This window comes from Nomascus leucogenys, chromosome 6 (assembly GCF_006542625.1).
Source record: "Nomascus leucogenys isolate Asia chromosome 6, Asia_NLE_v1, whole genome shotgun sequence".
In the NCBI taxonomy this organism is placed as follows: Eukaryota; Metazoa; Chordata; class Mammalia; order Primates; family Hylobatidae; genus Nomascus; species Nomascus leucogenys.
Window position 1 is genome coordinate 56815760 of NC_044386.1, and position 17767 is coordinate 56833526.

General features: G+C 42.2%; 1 protein-coding gene and 1 long non-coding RNA gene across 7 annotated transcripts in view; one reads left to right on the plus strand and one right to left on the minus strand.

Moving 5' to 3' along the window:
- The first annotated feature begins 40 nt into the window (after positions 1-40).
- Positions 41-2885, plus strand: LOC100587620. Its single transcript, XR_004030455.1, has 3 exons — positions 41-924; positions 1826-1926; positions 2022-2885. It is a non-coding gene; the product is annotated as an uncharacterized LOC100587620 (long non-coding RNA).
- Positions 2886-8635: 5750 nt separating this feature from the next.
- CTDSPL2 (CTD small phosphatase like 2) overlaps positions 8636-17767 on the minus strand; it is a 113195-nt gene continuing 104063 nt past the window's right edge. For all 6 annotated transcript variants that reach the window (XM_030814160.1, XM_003266837.4, XM_030814157.1 and 3 more), the window contains exons 12-13: positions 15921-16016; positions 8636-13570 (exon numbers count right to left, since the gene is read on the minus strand). In XM_030814160.1, coding sequence (XP_030670020.1) covers positions 13505-13570; positions 15921-16016 — 162 coding nt within the window. In that variant the 3' untranslated portion in view covers positions 8636-13504. The remainder of the gene's footprint in view (positions 13571-15920; positions 16017-17767) is intronic.

Genomic DNA, 17767 nt, shown 5'->3' on the forward strand with positions numbered 1-17767 from the left:
GGAGGGGCGGAACGAGCAGAGGGAGGGGCGGAACGAGCAGAGGGAGGGGCACAGGGGGGCTGAGGAGTGCTGGGTTGGGCTTCCAGCTCCCTGCAATGCGGAACAGTACTGGAGTTCGTGGAGCTGGAAGACCGCCAACCGACTCTGGGCCCCGGGCAGGAAACGTAAGTGCCAGGAAGTTAGCAGGGTGGTTCTTTGGCTGGCGCCTGAACCTCGCCAGTCTTCGTCGCCCCTCCCCTGTCAACGCCTACCCCGCTTCGACCCGAGGGTGCGCTGTCCCTCTGGTCACTGTGATCACCGTCCATGGCCGCCTGCGGATACCCACGCCGCGCTCAGAAGAGGGCTCTGAGGCCATGCCTGACTGTGGGGGCGGTGGCCGGGCTTCCGGGACCCCAGAGGGAGTCGTCGCGCGCTAGGTGGAGGGGACCCCTCTGGAATCCGGCGGGCTCCGGGCGCAGATGCAGGAGCGAGTGGGGAGAGCCGCGTTCCTGGCATGTTTGCCTCGAGTTAGTCACGAAGGAATCGAAGAGAGCCTCAGTCTTCGAGGCTTTTCCCTTCCTGTGAGCCCCTTTGAGGCCAGCACATTGATTTTTTTTTTCTTTCGCAGAACAATTTCGGACCTCCTGGGGTCTATGCTAGGTATAAGGTGTATCTGTGTCCTCCATGAAGTAGCAAAGATAGACATGTAAACAAATTTCGACACTGTGATGACTGCCACAAAAAGCAGCATTATGGGGTTGAATGTAAAAGGATAACACTAGCGGCGGCGGGGGCCAGAGGATGAAGGAAGGCTTCCTAAGGTAGGCGCTGGCGAAACTGAAGTTGGAGAGAGCAAGTGGCATTTGCTGAAGTGCATTTCCGGTAGAAAGAACTCCAGTGGTCCCTCACCTGACTGAGTGGCGCAGTCAGAGATAAATGGAACAGGTACACTGACCAGAAAGGGCAAGATGGACTAAACTTCGCCGTTGGGCCACTGGGCTCCCCCGCAGGATTTTAAAGGGCTAGCCAGTGGATGGATTTTGTTTTGTTTTGTTTTGTTTTGTTTTGTTTTGTTTTGTTTTGTTTTGTTTGAGAAGGAGTCTCGCTCTTTCACCCAGGCTGGAGTGCAGTGGCGCGATCTCGGCTCACTGCAGGCTCTGTCCCCGGGGGTTCACGCCATTCTCCTGCCTCAGCCTCCCGCGTAGCTGGGACTACAGGCGCCCGCCACCTCGCCCGGCTAATTTTTTGTATTTTTAGTAGAGACGGGGTTTCACCGTGTTAGCCAGGTTGGTCTCGATCTCCTGACCTCGTGATCCGCCCGCCTCGGCCTCCCAAAGTGCTGGGATTACAGGCGTGAGCCACCGCGCCCGGCCTGGATTTTGTTTTTGTTATTTTCGCTTTTTATTTTCAAATATGTATTACGCGAACTTGGTACAACATTCATGTGATAAAAAGGTAGATACGTGGGCAGGACACGGTGGCTGAGCCTGTAATCCCAGCACTTTGGGAGGCCGAGATGGGCGGGTCACTTGCTGTCAGGAGTTCGAGACCAGCCTGGCCAACATGGTAAAACCCCGCCTCTACTAAAAATACAAAAATTACCTGGGCGTGGTGGCGGCGCGCCTGTAATCCCAACTACTAGGGAGGCTGAGGCAGGAGAATCGCTTGAACCCGGGAGGCGGAGGTTGCAACAGTGAGCTGAGATCGCGCCACTGCACTCCAGCCTGGGCGACAGAGTTAGACCCGTCTCAAAAAAAAACAAAAAAGGTAGATACAATGATCAGCTGCTCCACTCCGTTCTTTCTAGTGGTAACCATTGTTCCCCCTTTCTGGTGTATCTTTTCAGAGTCTACAAATAAACATTTTATAAAGATAGTCCTTCAATACATATTCTACAGCCCAGTTAAAATGTGAGAGGCCATGATCTACAGGCAGCCATTTATAAAGGTGGATTGGATTTTCTAAAGATTGTCCTTCAATACATATTCTACAGCCCAGTTAAAATGTGAGAGGCCATGATCTACAAGCAGCCATTTATAAAGGTGGATTGGGACCGGGCACGGTGGCTCACGTCTGTAATCCCGGCAATCTAGGAGGCCAAAGCGGGAGGATCGCTTGAGCCCAGGAGTTCGAGACCAACCTGGCCAACATGGTGAGACCCCATCTCTACAAAAATATATATATATCCAGGCATAGTGGTGTGCACCTGTGGTCCTGTGGTCCCAGCTACTCAGGAAGCTGAGGCAGTCGAGGCTGCAGTGAGCCACGTTCTGGCCACTACACTCCAGCCTGGGCATCAAAGTGACAAGACCAAAAAAAAAAAAAAATGTGGATTGGAAGGAGGCAAGAAAGAAGGCAGGAAAAGGATGGAATTTAAGTCCCAAGGACACAATCTTACTCACAATTATATCTCCAACATTTGGCATAGTGCCTAATACGTAAGTATTTTATGAATTAATTAAATGAAAAGAACACAAGCCTAAATTAAGGCAATGGCAATGGAGAAGAAGAAACCAACTTGAGAAATATTTAAAGGTCATTGTCAATGGAACTTAATGACTTTAATGGTTAATTTTATGTATCAACTTGGCTAGGCGATGGTACCCATGTTACTCAGTTTTTGGTCAAACACTAGTCTAGTTGTTGCTATGAATTGTATTTGTTAAATGTGATTAACATTTAAATCAGCAGACTTTGATTAAAGTAGATTATCCTCTATAATGAGGGTGGGCCGCATCCAGTCAGTTCAAATTAAAACGAGACCCTTAAGGAGCAATTCAGCCTCCAGACTGCAGCATCAAATCTCCCTGGGTCTCCAGGCTGTTTGTCTGCCCTGCAGATTTCAGACTTGCCAGCTCCCAGAATAATGTGAGCCAATTCCTTAAATCTCTTTCTGCATATACACATCCTATTGATTCTGTTTCTCTGGAGAACCCGTACTAATATAGTGTCTGACTGGATATGGAGGAGGAGGAGAAGGGAGAAATAGAAGATAGACAATGCCTTTGGAGATTGAGTGACACTTATCTAGTTGCTTAAGTCAAAAACCTGAAAACTGGCCAGGCACGCCTGTTACGGGCTCACGCCTGTAATCCCAGCACTTAGGGAGGCTGAGGCAGGCAGATCATTTGAGGTAATTCAAGACCAGCCTGGCCAACATGATGAAACCCCAAATACAAAAATTAGCCGGGCATGGTGGCACATGCCTGTAACCCCAGCTCCTCAGGAGGCTAAGGCAGAATTGCTTGAACCCAGGAAACAGGTTGCAGTGAGCCGAGATTGTGCCACTCCACTCCAGCCTGGGAGAGACTCCATCTGAAAACAAACAACAAAAAAAATGCTGGGTGCAGTGGCTCACGCCTGTAATCCCAGCACTTTGGGAGGCTGAGGCAGGTGGATCACCTGAGGTCAGGAGTTCAAGACCAGCCTGGCCAATATGACAAACTCCATCTCTACTAAAAATAAAAAAAAATTAGCTGGGCATGTTGGCGGGCACCGTAATACCAGCTACTCGGGAAGCTGAGGCAGGAGAATTGCTTGAATCGGGAAGCAGAGGTTGCAGTGAGCCGAGATCGCGCCATTGTACTTTAGCCTGGGCGACAAGAGTGAAACTCCGTCTCAAAAAAAAAAAAAAGAAGAAGAAGAAGAAGCCTGGGCGCAGTGGCTCATGCCTGTAATCCCAGCACTTTGGGAGGCCGAGGCAGGCTGATCACTTGAGGTCAGGAGTTCGAGACCAGCCTGGACATGGTGAAACCTGTCTCTACTAAAAATACAAAAATTAGCCAGGTGTAGTGGCTCATGCCTGTAATTCCAGCTACTTGGGAGGTTGAGGCAGGACAATGGTTTGAACCCAGGAGGCAGAGGTTGTAGTGAGCTGAGATTGTGCCACTGCACTCCAGCCTGGGTGATACTCTATCAAAAAAAAAAAAATGGGGGCATGTGGGTAGAAGGTGCTACGGAAAAATTCATGGGCTATGTGTATGCAGCATTGTTTTCAAAGCAGAAATTGAGAATTCATTTATAGTGGTGTGCATACTGCTTTTTCAAATGAGGAAACAGGAAAACAAGGGTCTAGACCTATGTGTTAGGGACTTCCTTTAGTCCATAAAATTTGCGCCGGGCATGGTGGCTCACACCTGTAATCCCAGCACTTTGGGCGGCTGAGGCAGGCAGATCACCTGAAGTCAGGAGTTCCAAGACCAGGCTGGCCAACCTGGTGAGACCCCCCTCTCTACTAAAAATACAAAAATTAGCCAGGTGTGGTGGTGCACTCCTGTAATCCCAGCTATTTGGAAGGCTGAGGCAGGAGAATCGCTTGAACCTATGCCTCATAGGTTACAGTGAGCCGAGATCATGCCACTGCACCCAGCCTGGGCAACAGAGCGAGACTGTCTCAAAACACACACAAAAAACTTGTGATTCACAGATTAGTCTCTAGGGGAGCTCTATAATCACAAATACAGTGACAGTATTCCCATTTTACAGATGAGCAGACTAGGTAATCAATGTTTCTTAACAAATTAACATTAAAACTTCTGTCAGGAAGTTCCAGGCCAGGCACAGTGGCTCACATCTAAAATGCCGGTACTTAGGAAGGCTGAGGCAGGAGGATCACTTGAGCTCATTTCAAGACCAGCCTGGGCAACATGGCAAGACTCCATCTCTACAAAAAATAAAAAATTATCTGGGCATGGTGGCGCACACCTGTAGTTCCTGCTACTCAGGAGGCTGAAGTGGGAGGGCCACTTGAGCCTGGGAGGTTGAGGCTGCAGTGAGCCATGATCGTGCCACTGCAGTCCAGCCTGGATGACAGAGCCAGCCCGTCTCAAAAAAACTTTCATCATGGCTGGGTGCAGTGGCTTATGCCTGTCATCCCAGCACTTTGGGAGGCAGAGACGGGTGGATCACTTGAAGTCAGGAGTTCCACCAGCTACTCAGGAGGCTGAGGCAGGAGAATCACTTGAACCCAGGAGGTGGAGGTTGTAGTGAGCTGAGATCCTGCCACTGCACTCCAGACTAGGTGACAGAATGAGACTTCATGTCAAAAAAAAAAAAAAGTTTCATCATTAAAGCTACGGAAGAGTAAATAAACAGCACAAATGAAGCAGAGCTACTTATAGGTTCTTTTTTTTGAGATGGAATTTTGCTCTCATTGCCCAGGCTGGAGTGCAGTGGCGCAATCTCTGCTCACGGCAACCTCCGCCTCCCAGGTTCAAGCAATTCTCCTACCTCAGCCTCCTGAGCAACTGGGATTACAGGTATGTGCCACCATGCCCAGATAATTTTTTGTAGTTTTAGTAGAGATGGGTTTCATCGTGTTGGCCAGGCTGCTCTCGAACTCCTAACCTCAGGTGATCCACCCGCCTCAACCTCCCAAAGTGCAGGGATTACAGGTGTGAGCCACTGTGCCTGGCCTTATAGCTTCCTTTTAAGAGGAAGTACCTTAAGCATCAGACTCAAAATCTTTTTTTTTTTTTTTTTTTTTTTGAGACGGAGTCTCGCTCTGTCTCCCAGGCTGGAGTGCAGTGGCGCCATCTCGGCTCACTGCAAGCTCCGCCTCCCGGGTTCACGACATTCTCCTGCCTCAGCCTCTCCGAGTAGCTGGGACTACGGGTGCCCGCCACCATGCCCGGCTAATTTTTTGTATTTTTAGTAGAGACGGGGTTTCACCGTGGTCTCGATCTCCTGACCTCGTGATCCGCCCGCCTCGGCCTCCCAAAGTGCTGGGATTACAAGCGTGAGCCACCGCGCCCGGCCTCAAAATCTTATAAAGATGGACTAGGTTAAGGCTGAAGAGCAGATTGTTTTAATTGGAAATAGGGGCAGGTCAAAACTCCTATTTATAAAAGTGCAAAATTATGGAGTCATTACATGTTTTTTCTAATGATTTCTTGGGAAAAAGAGTACATGTAAAAACAAATTTTGGCAGAGCACAGTGGCTCATGCCTGTAATCCCAGAACTTTGGGAGGCCAAGGCAGGTGGGTGGATCACTTGAGGTCAGGAGTTCGAGACCAGCCTAGCCAACATGGTGAAACCCTGTCTCTACTAACAATACAAAAATTGGCTGAGCATCATGGTGCATGCCTGTAGTCCCAGCTACTAGGGAGGCTGAGGCGGGAGAATCACTGGAACCCGGGAGGCAGACGTTGCAGGGAGCTGAGATCCCACCACTGCACTCCAGCCTGGGCAACAGAGCAAGACTACATCTCAATAATTAAATAAATAAAGTTTTTGATTTATATGATTTGATAAAGTTAAATGTTTTATTTTAAACCAAAACGAAAAACCAAAACCCTACCCCCATAAGTCGTAAGACATGAAACTGTCTCCATTCAACTTCCATATATTTTTCCATACTTACAGGGTGCCATAAAATCCTAGAGTACCTTCCCGTTCCTGTCTGGCCAGCAGAAAAAACATGCCTTCCTCAGGGACTGCCTAAAATCCACATGGTTAGTAAGCTCTCAGTAAACCACACAAGCCGTACTCTCCCCAGAACCTTAACAATCTTCTGACCTGACTGTCCACTATGATGCTATCACCCAGTGCATTAACTGTCTTAGAGAAAGGGAATACTTTGCATGGAAAGTCATATAACTGCTAACTGTCCTCCCACCCACCCACTCTATTTCCAAAGCGATCTTTTAAAATACACACCTGATCGTTTACTCCTCCTCTACCCACAGCCAAGCCTAGCTTTAGCCGTTTAACAAATATTTTAAGGATCTTGACTTTCTCTACTGGTAGATTTTAAGCTTAAGATTTTAAGGCATTATCTGTTTTGCCACCTTCTACCATTCACAGAGCCTGGCATGGTGCCTAATACATAGTAGTGGTTTTTCTTTTCTTTTTTTTTTTTTTTTTTTTTTTTGAGATAGAGTCTCTGTCACCGAGGCTGGAGTGCAGTGGCACAATCTTGGTTCACTGCAACCTGCCTCTCGGGTTCAAGCGATTCTCCTGCTTCAGCCTTCCAAGTAGCTGGGACTACAGGCGTGCACTACCATGCCTGGGTAATTTTTGTATTTTTAGAAGAGACGAGGGTTTCACTATGTGGTCCAGGCTGGTCTCAACTCCTGACCTCAAGCGATCTGCCCACTTCAGCCTCCCAAAGTGCTAGGATAATAGGCGTGAGCCACCGCACCCGGCCTAATAGGTCTTTTAAAAAATGCAAACCACTGCTATGTCTTTCTTAAAAAGCCTCCCTGACATCTGTGGTCCTGTGGTATTACAATATCCTGATCCTACTGCTCATTCCTGCCTTCTGGCTTCAGATATCTCTCAGAACCCGGTATTTAGTTCTCATCCCTCCTTCAGAGAACTACCTGCTTTAACATCTCCATCCTCGTATGTTACTTGTATATTGCTTTATGGCTTATAACATGTTGACATTTCATCTGATCCTTGTAATTCCGAAAGGTAGGTAACAACCCTCTTGCTTAGTAAGTGGCTGGGTTTTCAGGGACTTGAATTCAATTTTGATTCTGAATTTCATGCTTTCATTGACCATGCTCTCAAGTCAACTATCTGCCTGAATAGACTGTTATTTCTCAAGGATTACTGCAGTGTCTTTCAAAACTGTGTGCGCCTCAAACTCCTTTGGAGCTTAGGGAAAATAGCTATCACAAAGTCTCATCACAGAAACCAGTGTGGGACCAGAGTGCTACTATGCTATAGTGATACTCATTATTTTAGCCCATACGTCGAGTATATTCCTCATCTTAGTGCACTACAATCTGGTTCACTCTTGCCATCTTCTCTCTCCTTTTCAAAACCAACCCTTTATTCTGGTTGGTATCAAGTGTTTTTCACCTCTGCTCACAGTAGTTCCAGCAATAAAGAATGCCCTTCCTTCTAAAATCATTAGTGAGTAATGTTAATTAAGAGACCTACATTCTAGTCCTAGCTCTGTGATCTTGGGAAAACACGGTAAAATAAAGAGTACACCTAGAACTTGAAATTCCCTTCTAGTACAAAATGAATTATTACCTACAGGTCTAGTTTGTACCACTGTATATTCCTTACATTTTTTTTTTTTTTTTTTTGAGACAGAGTCTGGTTCTGTCACCCAGGCTGGAGTACAGTGGCACGATGATCTCGGCTCACTGCAAGCTCCGCCTCCCGGGTTCACGTCATTCTCCTGCCTCAGCCTCCCGAGTAGCTGGGACTACAGGCACCAGCCACCATGCCCGGCTAATTTTTTGTATTTTTAGTAGAGACAGGGTTTCATCGTGTTGGCCAGGATGGTCTCGATCTCCTGACCTCATGATCCACCCGCCTCGGCCTCCCAAAGTGCTGGGATTACAGGCGTGAGCCACAGCGCCCGGCCTATTCCTTACATTTTATAAGAACATTTTGTTGGCCAAATAGACTTACAAACTTGAGAAAGCTTCGTATTCATGAACAAACATAATCATACAAAATGCCAAGGCACTAGGAAATAGAATATTATGGTGATAACTAAATTCAAGTCTCCCAGAGGAACTGCATAGTCTCAGGTCACAGCTTTCTCCAAGTCTCAATTTCCTTTATGTTTTTCAACATCAAAAGGGAAAGTAATGTGAAAAAAATGATATGCTTCTAAACAAAAAAAGCACTGTACAAATGTTGTCAGAAATTATAGTTGCTGATGGCTGATAAAATATCATCAAAGAGAAGTGCTTCCATAAAAGTTTTATTTATCCCCACAACAACCCTGTGAGGTAGGGTGATCAGGGCATTTGAAGATGAGAAAACTAAATCTACATTACTTGTTCACGGCTATACTGCATAGTAAATAAGAAGAAATTAAATTGAGATTTTAAAATGTCCATGACTTTATATTGATTCACGTGGAAACAAGGCAGAGAGAATATTAACTTCCCCCTACCTTAATGCCAAAAGGACACTGCCTTGAAAAATCCCATTTCAAAAGATGAAAGTAGTATTTCATTGCTTATTTCTACAAAGATTTATAAAATAAAAAAATAGTGAAATATTTTACAAGATAATATATATAATGGTCTCATTCAGGGACATGTCCTTTAGCTATGTATATGGTCAACTATTCCAAGTCCTAGAAATGCAAACCCTTAAAAAAGTATGAAAGACAAAAATGATAATGAGCAGTAGCCTTAATCTTCTTTATTATTCCTCCATGTATCTTGAATAAACTCTGTGAAATCTGGTCCCAGTTTAAAAAACAAAACAAAACAAAACAAAACTCTACCACAAAGAGAAGTCTGGTGAACTTTAATTTTGTTGCCTACTCTCAAACCAGTGTCACATTTAGCTAAAACATTGATTACCCAATACTGGCTATTAGAATCACCAGGAGAGCTTTAAAGAAAAAAAAAAAAAAAAACAAAACAAAACCAACCAACCAAACAAACAAAAAAGCCAGAACTCTCAGGCCCCTCTCGAGATCCAGTGAGACAATTTTCCAGGGGTAGGCCCCAGGAATCTATTTTGAAAGCTCCTCAGAGTAATTCTAATGGTCAGGTTTCAGAATCAACTGATGTATCTTAAAATACTAATTTCAAAAGCATAAACTAGTACAAACTTGTCGCTCTCTCCCCCCCCGCCCCACCCTTTTTTAAAAAAGATCTCAAATCATGTTATATCCCCAGAACTCTTGCCTCTGGGCAAGTAATTTCAATTCAAGATACAGAGAAACATTTTATAAAAATGTATCCTAGTTAGTGAGACTTGGATTCCAATAATAACTTAAGTAGCATTTAAATATACTGAGTTTTGTGGTTCATATTCTGAAAATTCTTAAATGTATTTTATACAGGTTTGTCGTAGGCTTTCAACTCAGGGGAAGACATGAGAAGTAATGACATCAGCACTAAAAAAATACTATACTCAATTATAGCTCATGAGAGGAATAAGAAAGTGAATGAATGACAACCCTAAGGCCTTTTGGCCCATACATTTTTGTTCCCAGTTCACTCTTCCCCTATAAGGGGAAATAAAACATTCTTTACTAGTTGCTTGGCATAGTTATTCGGTGGGTAACTTAACTAAGTTAATTTAGATACACAAGATTAAAAGAGATAACAAATAAATACCTAGGAAGACAAAGAGAAGTCAGGTCAGAAAACCTTAACTAGCTAATGATGTAGTATATAACACCATCATATTAGTACAATTAAATAAAGGCTTCAATGTCCTTTACATTTTAGCTTTATGTGATTGACACAGACATGGAAGAGATCTGGTCCTTATGAAGAATTCTGTGCTCGCAGGAAAGATTTGTAGGAATAATGAAATGCTTTCTTCATTGATGAGATGAAGTCTCTGTTTTTCAGGCAAGTTGATGGAACAAAACAATGAGAAACAAACTTCTTTAGAAGGTTGAATGAAAGTAAGATCTAGCTGAAAAAGTCATTGGCCAAAGATAATTTTTTAAAAAAACCATTATATGTTAACCCTTGGAAAAAAAAAAAAAAAACCCAGAGAAATACAAAAAAACAATGTACACATTCATTTCACTGACAGTTACAAGAAAATAGCCGTTTATAGAAGTTACACAATGCTTTCAACAAATCCCAAACAAATTTTGGGAAACAGATAAAGCCATTGGGTAAAAATAAATATACATACTAGCTAATATAAAACAATTTATGGTTACGAATTGTCATCAATTCTCTTAGGACACAAGGAGAAATATGGTGATATAAATCTGATGAGGGCTACATATATTACATGGAATTAAAAAACTGATTAAAACATCCTAACAATGATACAAATATTTAAAAGAATGTCTTAAAAGTCAGACATTTACCACTGGAAATAGCACGACTTTAATATGTACTCCAGAGTTGTAATGTGTACACAGGTCACTTTCGCTGTGGTCTCATCAGGTATCCACCTCTCCTGCATTTACTAGTCAGTTTTTTAAGAGTCCGTGTTTCCTGTGTGAGCTGAAGGGGCTGGGCACATTTCAATTTAAAAAATATACACCTCCAATTAACTAAATGGAAGTTTTTTACGTCTACCAACAGATAAAGAAGAGAGAGGATAATGGGAAGACAAAACATTGTATTAACGTAGAAGGAAGCTGGCTAAATTGTCTCTGTAAATTATCTTAAATTTCGTATTAACAAATTAAAAATGACTCAAAGTAACGAAGAAAAAATATATTAATTTGGCCTAAAGAAATTTTCTCAAGCCATATAAAATTTTCTTAGTTTATTTCTTTACGGAAGCATCTTATGCTTGATCAGCTGACTTAAAGGAACTCTCCTAGTGTGGGACTGAAAACAACTTGATCATTGATAAAAGATGATTAGTTTAAAAAGTTGGTTTTTATTATTGAAGTGCCCACAGGCACAAGAGTATAGGTGCTTACATTTTCCCTTTAGATTATGGGAAAGCCCTTTGAGAATGCACTAAATCAGGAAATCTTTCAGCAATGAGAATGCTGAAAGTTCAGATCTTTTAAGTTTTGGGTTTCGCTGTTTGAGCATAACATAAAAAGGAAGGGAGCAGGGAGAAATGTAACTAGGTTCACAATTTTGAGCAAGAGCATATGTAAAGGTAACGTATGTACATTTTATTTCAAGAAAGACAGAAGACAAACAGCATAAAGATGCCCAGATGCCCTAAAGATAAATACATTTCAAAGATTCTCATTAAAATGAATCTGTAGTATTTTTTTCCTGCAAGCAAAATACCTTTCTTTAAATAAAATTAAAAAAATCAGTATTCTGAATTGCAAATGCTTTTGCTTTTTTTTTTTTGCAGAAAATCTGCCATGATTATTTTTTTAATGAATAAGGATTTTCCACAAAACAGGCTTGCTCTACATGCTAGATTTTTAAACAGTTCAGTGACACAATATGCTAACTACATACACAACAGATAATATAGTAAGAAAACACTCAACCTGATGAAAAGTTAAAATCTTCATTAATACACTGAAAATTGACATAACTCATGCCTTTAAAATCAAAAATACAAAAATTAAATGTTTTCCTAAAAAGATTTCCTTATTTTAAGGATTCATTTGAAAATGAAGCTGCATGTAATTTGTACAGTAAGTTGTACAAGTAAACAGGTAATATACATAAAAAATTAATTGACATACTCCTCAATTATCAGTTGTCCACCTTTAATTTCCAATACTGTACTTTCTTAACAAGCATACAAAATATCAAACTTCTCTTTAGAAAAAGTGCCGTTCTTTGACATCCTTTACACAAAAACAGTCTGAGCCTGTGGCATGTTAATGCAGTTGAGAGGCAAAGCATATGAACTTTTACAAATTCTACCTTCCATAAAAAGCCTCCCGAAAAGGAGATTACACGCCACTATAAAAATATCAACCTCTTGTGGTAGCTGCATTAGAGAACCAAGGCTTGAAGACTATTTTCATATAGCATAGAAAAACCACTATGAGAGCATATTAACTGCATTGGTGGCTTGGGAGTTTACTGTGCCACAGGATTATGCATAGCTACTGTTAGGTACCAAGACTGTTACACAGTTTTAAATTGATTGTAACTGAGAGCATAACAGAGGTACTACCAGCCCATGCAAAATAACTAAAAATACTGAGTCACTGTGCTGAATACTTCATTCCTGGAGAAAACCAAAGGCAGCAGTAACTAAATCAAGCCAAACAGGTGACCAAACTTTCTCCTCAAAGATTTGTGAGCACAGTGAAGTCTGAGGTATACCTTTATCCATTGAATCTGTGTGCCATTGCAAGATATTACCATTTGAGAATATACGCCATCACAATGGTTTAAATCTTTTGTATATTAGTCATTCATATATTCTTATCTACCCAGTCTCTCGATTTTTGAAAAGATTTCACCTACAGTAGAATATTACAGAAACAAAATATAAATGCATGTCTTTCTAAATGAAACTTACATGGACTAAAAGTAGAGAATATTTTTAAACAAATATACAATGTGCAGGCAGACAAAGCAGGAAAACGGCCATTCAAATGTATAATAAAAAACTAAAAATTGACTATCTCCAGAAAACTATGAAGCGCCTCAACTAAAAGGAATGCATAATGAAATTCTAATCTAATACAGGTCAAAAATGTAAAAAGGTTATAAACCTTAACAGGAAAAATAAAACAACTTTTACTGGCCATTCCTGTTGAAATGAGAATCATAAAGTAACAGAAAAGTGGCTACAAACCCACTTAGAGCACCAAACAGAGAGAAAATAAAAGTCCATTTTCATCTCTGTTATTATCATAAAATCCTGTGTGACTACAGGTCAAACTGCTGGTGGCAGAAACAGAATTCTTTATAAACTGCAGATGTCCTGTACATAAAAAATTTCACTGGAGTTGCACTAGTTCTAAAGACTCTTCTGTTTTAGCCTACCTACTATATGTATTCGATCTGAGATAGATAAAGTCTCTTTCTGTAACCCTTGATTATTATTGGGCACCAAAGATAAGAAAAGCAAGACGGGGTACAAAAATGCAAAATTTCAACAGTAATGGCAATGTTTTTGTCTTAGTCCAAAAGGGTCCTGCATTCTCTCCCCCTTCAGTGATCTGACAAGTCTTTGTACTTAATCTGGGGGCAGCAAATCATGCAAGCGAAATCTGTCTCTGATGTGTGGTCGAACATCTTCATTCTGTGTGGAAAAAAGACAATTTTTAAAAAGGCATAAAATTTCAAAGGTATGATCTTCATAACACAGACATTCTTACCTTGCAGAGGAAACATACCAGTTGTTACTTTACGACATATTTTATTTGCCAAATAGAGATACTACATAGATGCAGTTAAATTTAGATTTTGAAAAGAATTTCATTGAAGATTTTTTTTTTTTTTTGAGACAGAGTCTTGCTCTGTTGCTCAGGCTGGAGTGCAATGGCACAATCTCAGCTCGCTGCAACTTCTGCCTCCTGGGTTCAAGCGATTCTTGTGCCTCAACCTCCAAAGTAGCTGGGACTACAGACGCCCACCACCATGCCTGGCTAATTTTTTGTAATTTTTGTAGAGGCAGGGTTTCACCATGTTGGCCAGGCTTGTCTTGAACTCCTGACCTCAGGTTATCTGCCCACCTTGGCCTCCCAAGAAGATTTGTTTATTTATTTATCAATGAACGAATGAATGAATGAATGACAGGGTCTTGCTCTTTCACTCAGGCTGGAATGCAGTGGCACAATCCTGGTTCACTGGAGCCTCAAACTTCTAGGCTCAAGTAATCCTCCCACCTCAGCTTCCTGAGCAGCTGGAATTATAGGCACACGCCACAATGCCTAGCAAGCTTGCGTATGTATGTATGTATGTATGTATGTATGTATGTATGTATGTATGTATAGATGAGGTCTCACTATGTTGCCCTGGCTAGTCTCAAACTCCTGGCCTCAAGCAATCCTCCCACCTTAGCCTTCCAAAATGGTGGGATTACCGCTGGGTGCAGTGGCTCATGCCTGTAATCCCAGCACTTTGGGAGGCCAAAGCAGGTAGATTACCTGAGGTCAGGAGTTCGAGATCAACCTGGCCAACGTGGTGAAACCCAGTCTCTACTAAAAATACAAAAAATTAGACAGGCGTGGTGGCGGGTGCCTGTAATCCCAGCTACTTGGAAGGCTGAGGCACGAGAATCCCTTGAACATAGGAGGCGGAGGCTGCAGTGAGCCGAAATTGCGCCACTGCCCTCCAGCCTGGGTGAAAGCACAAGATCCTGTCTCAAACAAACAAAAAACAGTGGGATTAAATAGGTGTGCACCACTACATCCCGCCAAAGTTTCATCAAGCAATAGAGGCCAAACCAAGACAGGTAAAAGGGAATTCTACTTTCTACATTGGTCTTTAAAGCTAAGTGTTCCATGTGATATAGAAATAGAATTCCCAGAATAAAGTTTCAGTAGCATAAGCATTAATTCTAGATGTGAATTGTAAGACCAAAATGAAACATTTAATTTTGTTTGTTTGTTTTGTTTTGTTTTGAGACGAAGTCTCACTCTGTTGCCCAGGCTGGAGTGCAGTGGTGCAATCTCGGCTCACTGCAACCTCCGCCTCCCGGGTTCAAATGATTCTCCTACCTCAGCCTCTAGAGTAGCTGGGATTATAGGCGCCCAACACTACGCCCAGCTCATTTTTGTATTTTTAGTAGAGATGGGGTTTCACCATGTTGGCCAGGCTGGTCTTGACCTCCTGACCTCAAGTGATCTGCCTGCCTCGGCCTCCCAAAGTACTGGGATTACAGGCGTGAGCCACCACACCCGGCCAATTTAATGTTATTTCTAACACAACTGCTTAGCAACTTGTAAGAGAAAGACCACTGAAATAGTAAAGACATTCAATCTATAAATTAAGTACTGATAAGCATAATATAATATATAAAGTCTGAAAATGTGGTTGGGCATGGTGGCTCACGTCCATAATCCCAGCATTATGGGAGGCTGAGATGGGCAGATAGTTTGAGCTCATGAGTTTGAGACCAGCCTGGGAAACATGGTGAAATCCCATCTCTACAAAAAATACAAAAATTAGCCAGGCATGGTGGCACATACCTATAGTCCTAGCTACCCAGGAGGCTGAGGCAGGAGGACAGATTGAGCCCAGGAAGTCAAGGCTGCTGTAATAGTGATTGTGCTACTACACTGCAGCCTGGGTGACAGAACGAGACCCTGCCTCAAAAAACAAAAAAGTTTGAAAATGCACATAATCTTTTTCAACCTTTGTCCTTATCTCCCATGACAGATGACTTTATCATCATCATCATTATTATTTTTTAAAGAGCTGGAGTCTCACCATGTTGCCTAGTATGACCTCAAATTCCTAGGCTCAATCAATCCTCCTGCCTCAGACTCTAAAGTAGCCAGCACTACAGGTGCCTATGATGGCACCTGTGACCTGGCTCACAGTTGACTTTATAAGTCAGTACACACAAAGCAAAGACATTTAAAAATATTTATTTCTATATAGTTGAGCTAACAAAAACACAACAGAAAAAGATGAGCTATACTTACCAGTTCTACAAGCTTCTCCAGGAATGGAATCAATTTTAGGAGTTCATTGTCATTTTTATCCATAAACCAACTTTCTATAGGGATTCCATTAGAAAGCTAAAACAATAAATAAGTAATTAAATCCTCTTTTACTTATATTTTACCTAGTTTGGAAAAAGTTAAAAAATAAAGATTTATTAAGTAAACACTTATCTAAAAGTTCCTTTGAAAAGTAATGTCACCAGACTTTGACAACTCAATAGTGCAAGAGACAGAGGATAAGGAAATAAATTGAAACCTCTTGGTTTTTCAGTGTCATTTCTTCTCAGAGTATATAAAACTAAACAAGAAAGTTCCATTAAAATACATTTTAGAAGGATCATTAATATAACTAAAATATTCCATTATTCCTTGAAGAAATAGTTACAATTAGTACAATGCTAGGTAGGCACTGTGAAAGATGGGACACCGCCAATCTAAAGAGAATACAGAAAAGCCTATACTTTTTCTTTCCCTTAAATACAGTGACCATATCTCCCATTCATTATTCTATTCCCATCGAGTAGGATGATAACTTGAAATACAGCAGAAACTTAACAAATTAATGGTATTTCATTGAAGAGGAGCCTAAAAACAAGAATGCAAGCCATATTTGTTTTATGGTGAATAATCTCTGGGATAAAATGTTTTAAAATTTAGGCTAAATGGGCCGGGTGCGGTGGCTCACACCTGTAATCCCAGCACTTTGGGAGGCCGAGGCGGGCGGATCACGAGGTCAGGAGATCGAGACCATCCTGGCTAACACAGTGAAACCCGTCTCTACTAAAAATACAAAAAATTAACCAGGCATGGTGGCGCGTGCCTGTAGTCCCAGCTACTCGGGAGGCTGAGGCAGGAGAATGGCGTGAACCCAGGAGGTAGAGCTTACAGTGAGCCGAGATCATGCCACTGTACTCCAGCCTGGGCGACAGAGCGAGACTCCGTCAAAAAAAAAAAAAAATGTTGTATATGAGATGGAGGATAATTGATTTAATTTTATCAAGGAACCAAGATGAAATTCTTAAAAGACATTTTTAAATGTAAACAAATAAAAGTAAGGACCTAAATATAACTTAATGTCATATACAGCTTTTCCCTTGTTTTCTTTTTATTACAGACATTTTGAAACACAGGACAAATCTAGTTTATACTCCAATCCACTTTGCATCATCCCTATTCTGGACTGGCTTATTGTGAAGTAAATCTAAGAAATCCTATCACACGGGGCTGGGTGTGGTAGCTCACACCTGTAATCCCAGCACTTTGGGAGGCTGAGGCGGGCAGATCACGAGGTCAAGAGATCGAGACCACAGTGAAACCCCGTCTCTACTAAAAATACAAAAAATTAGCCAGGCGTGGTGGCGGGCGCCTGTAGTCCCAGCTACTCGGAGAGGCTGAGGCAGGAGAATGGCGTGAACCCCGGAGGCAGAGCTTGCAGTGAGCCGAGATTGCGCCAATGCACTCCAGCCTGGGCGACAGAGCGAGACTCCGTCTCAAAAAAAAAAAAAAGGAAGTTCGAGACCAGCCTGGCCAACATAGCAAAACCCCATCTCTACTAATAATACAAAAAAATTAGCAAGGCATAGTGGCGCGCACCCGTAATGCCAGCTACTAAGGAGGCAGAGGCAGGAGAATCACTTGAACCTGGGAGGTGGAGGCTGCAGTGAGCTGAGATAGTGCCAATGCACTCCAGCCTGGGAGACACAGAGAGACTCCATCTCCAAAAAAAAAAGGAAAACAAAAAAAGAAAAAAGGAATCATATCACATGGACATATTCGTAATCTAAAATATACCTTGAAAGGATGACTCATCAGGCAGGCGCAGTGGC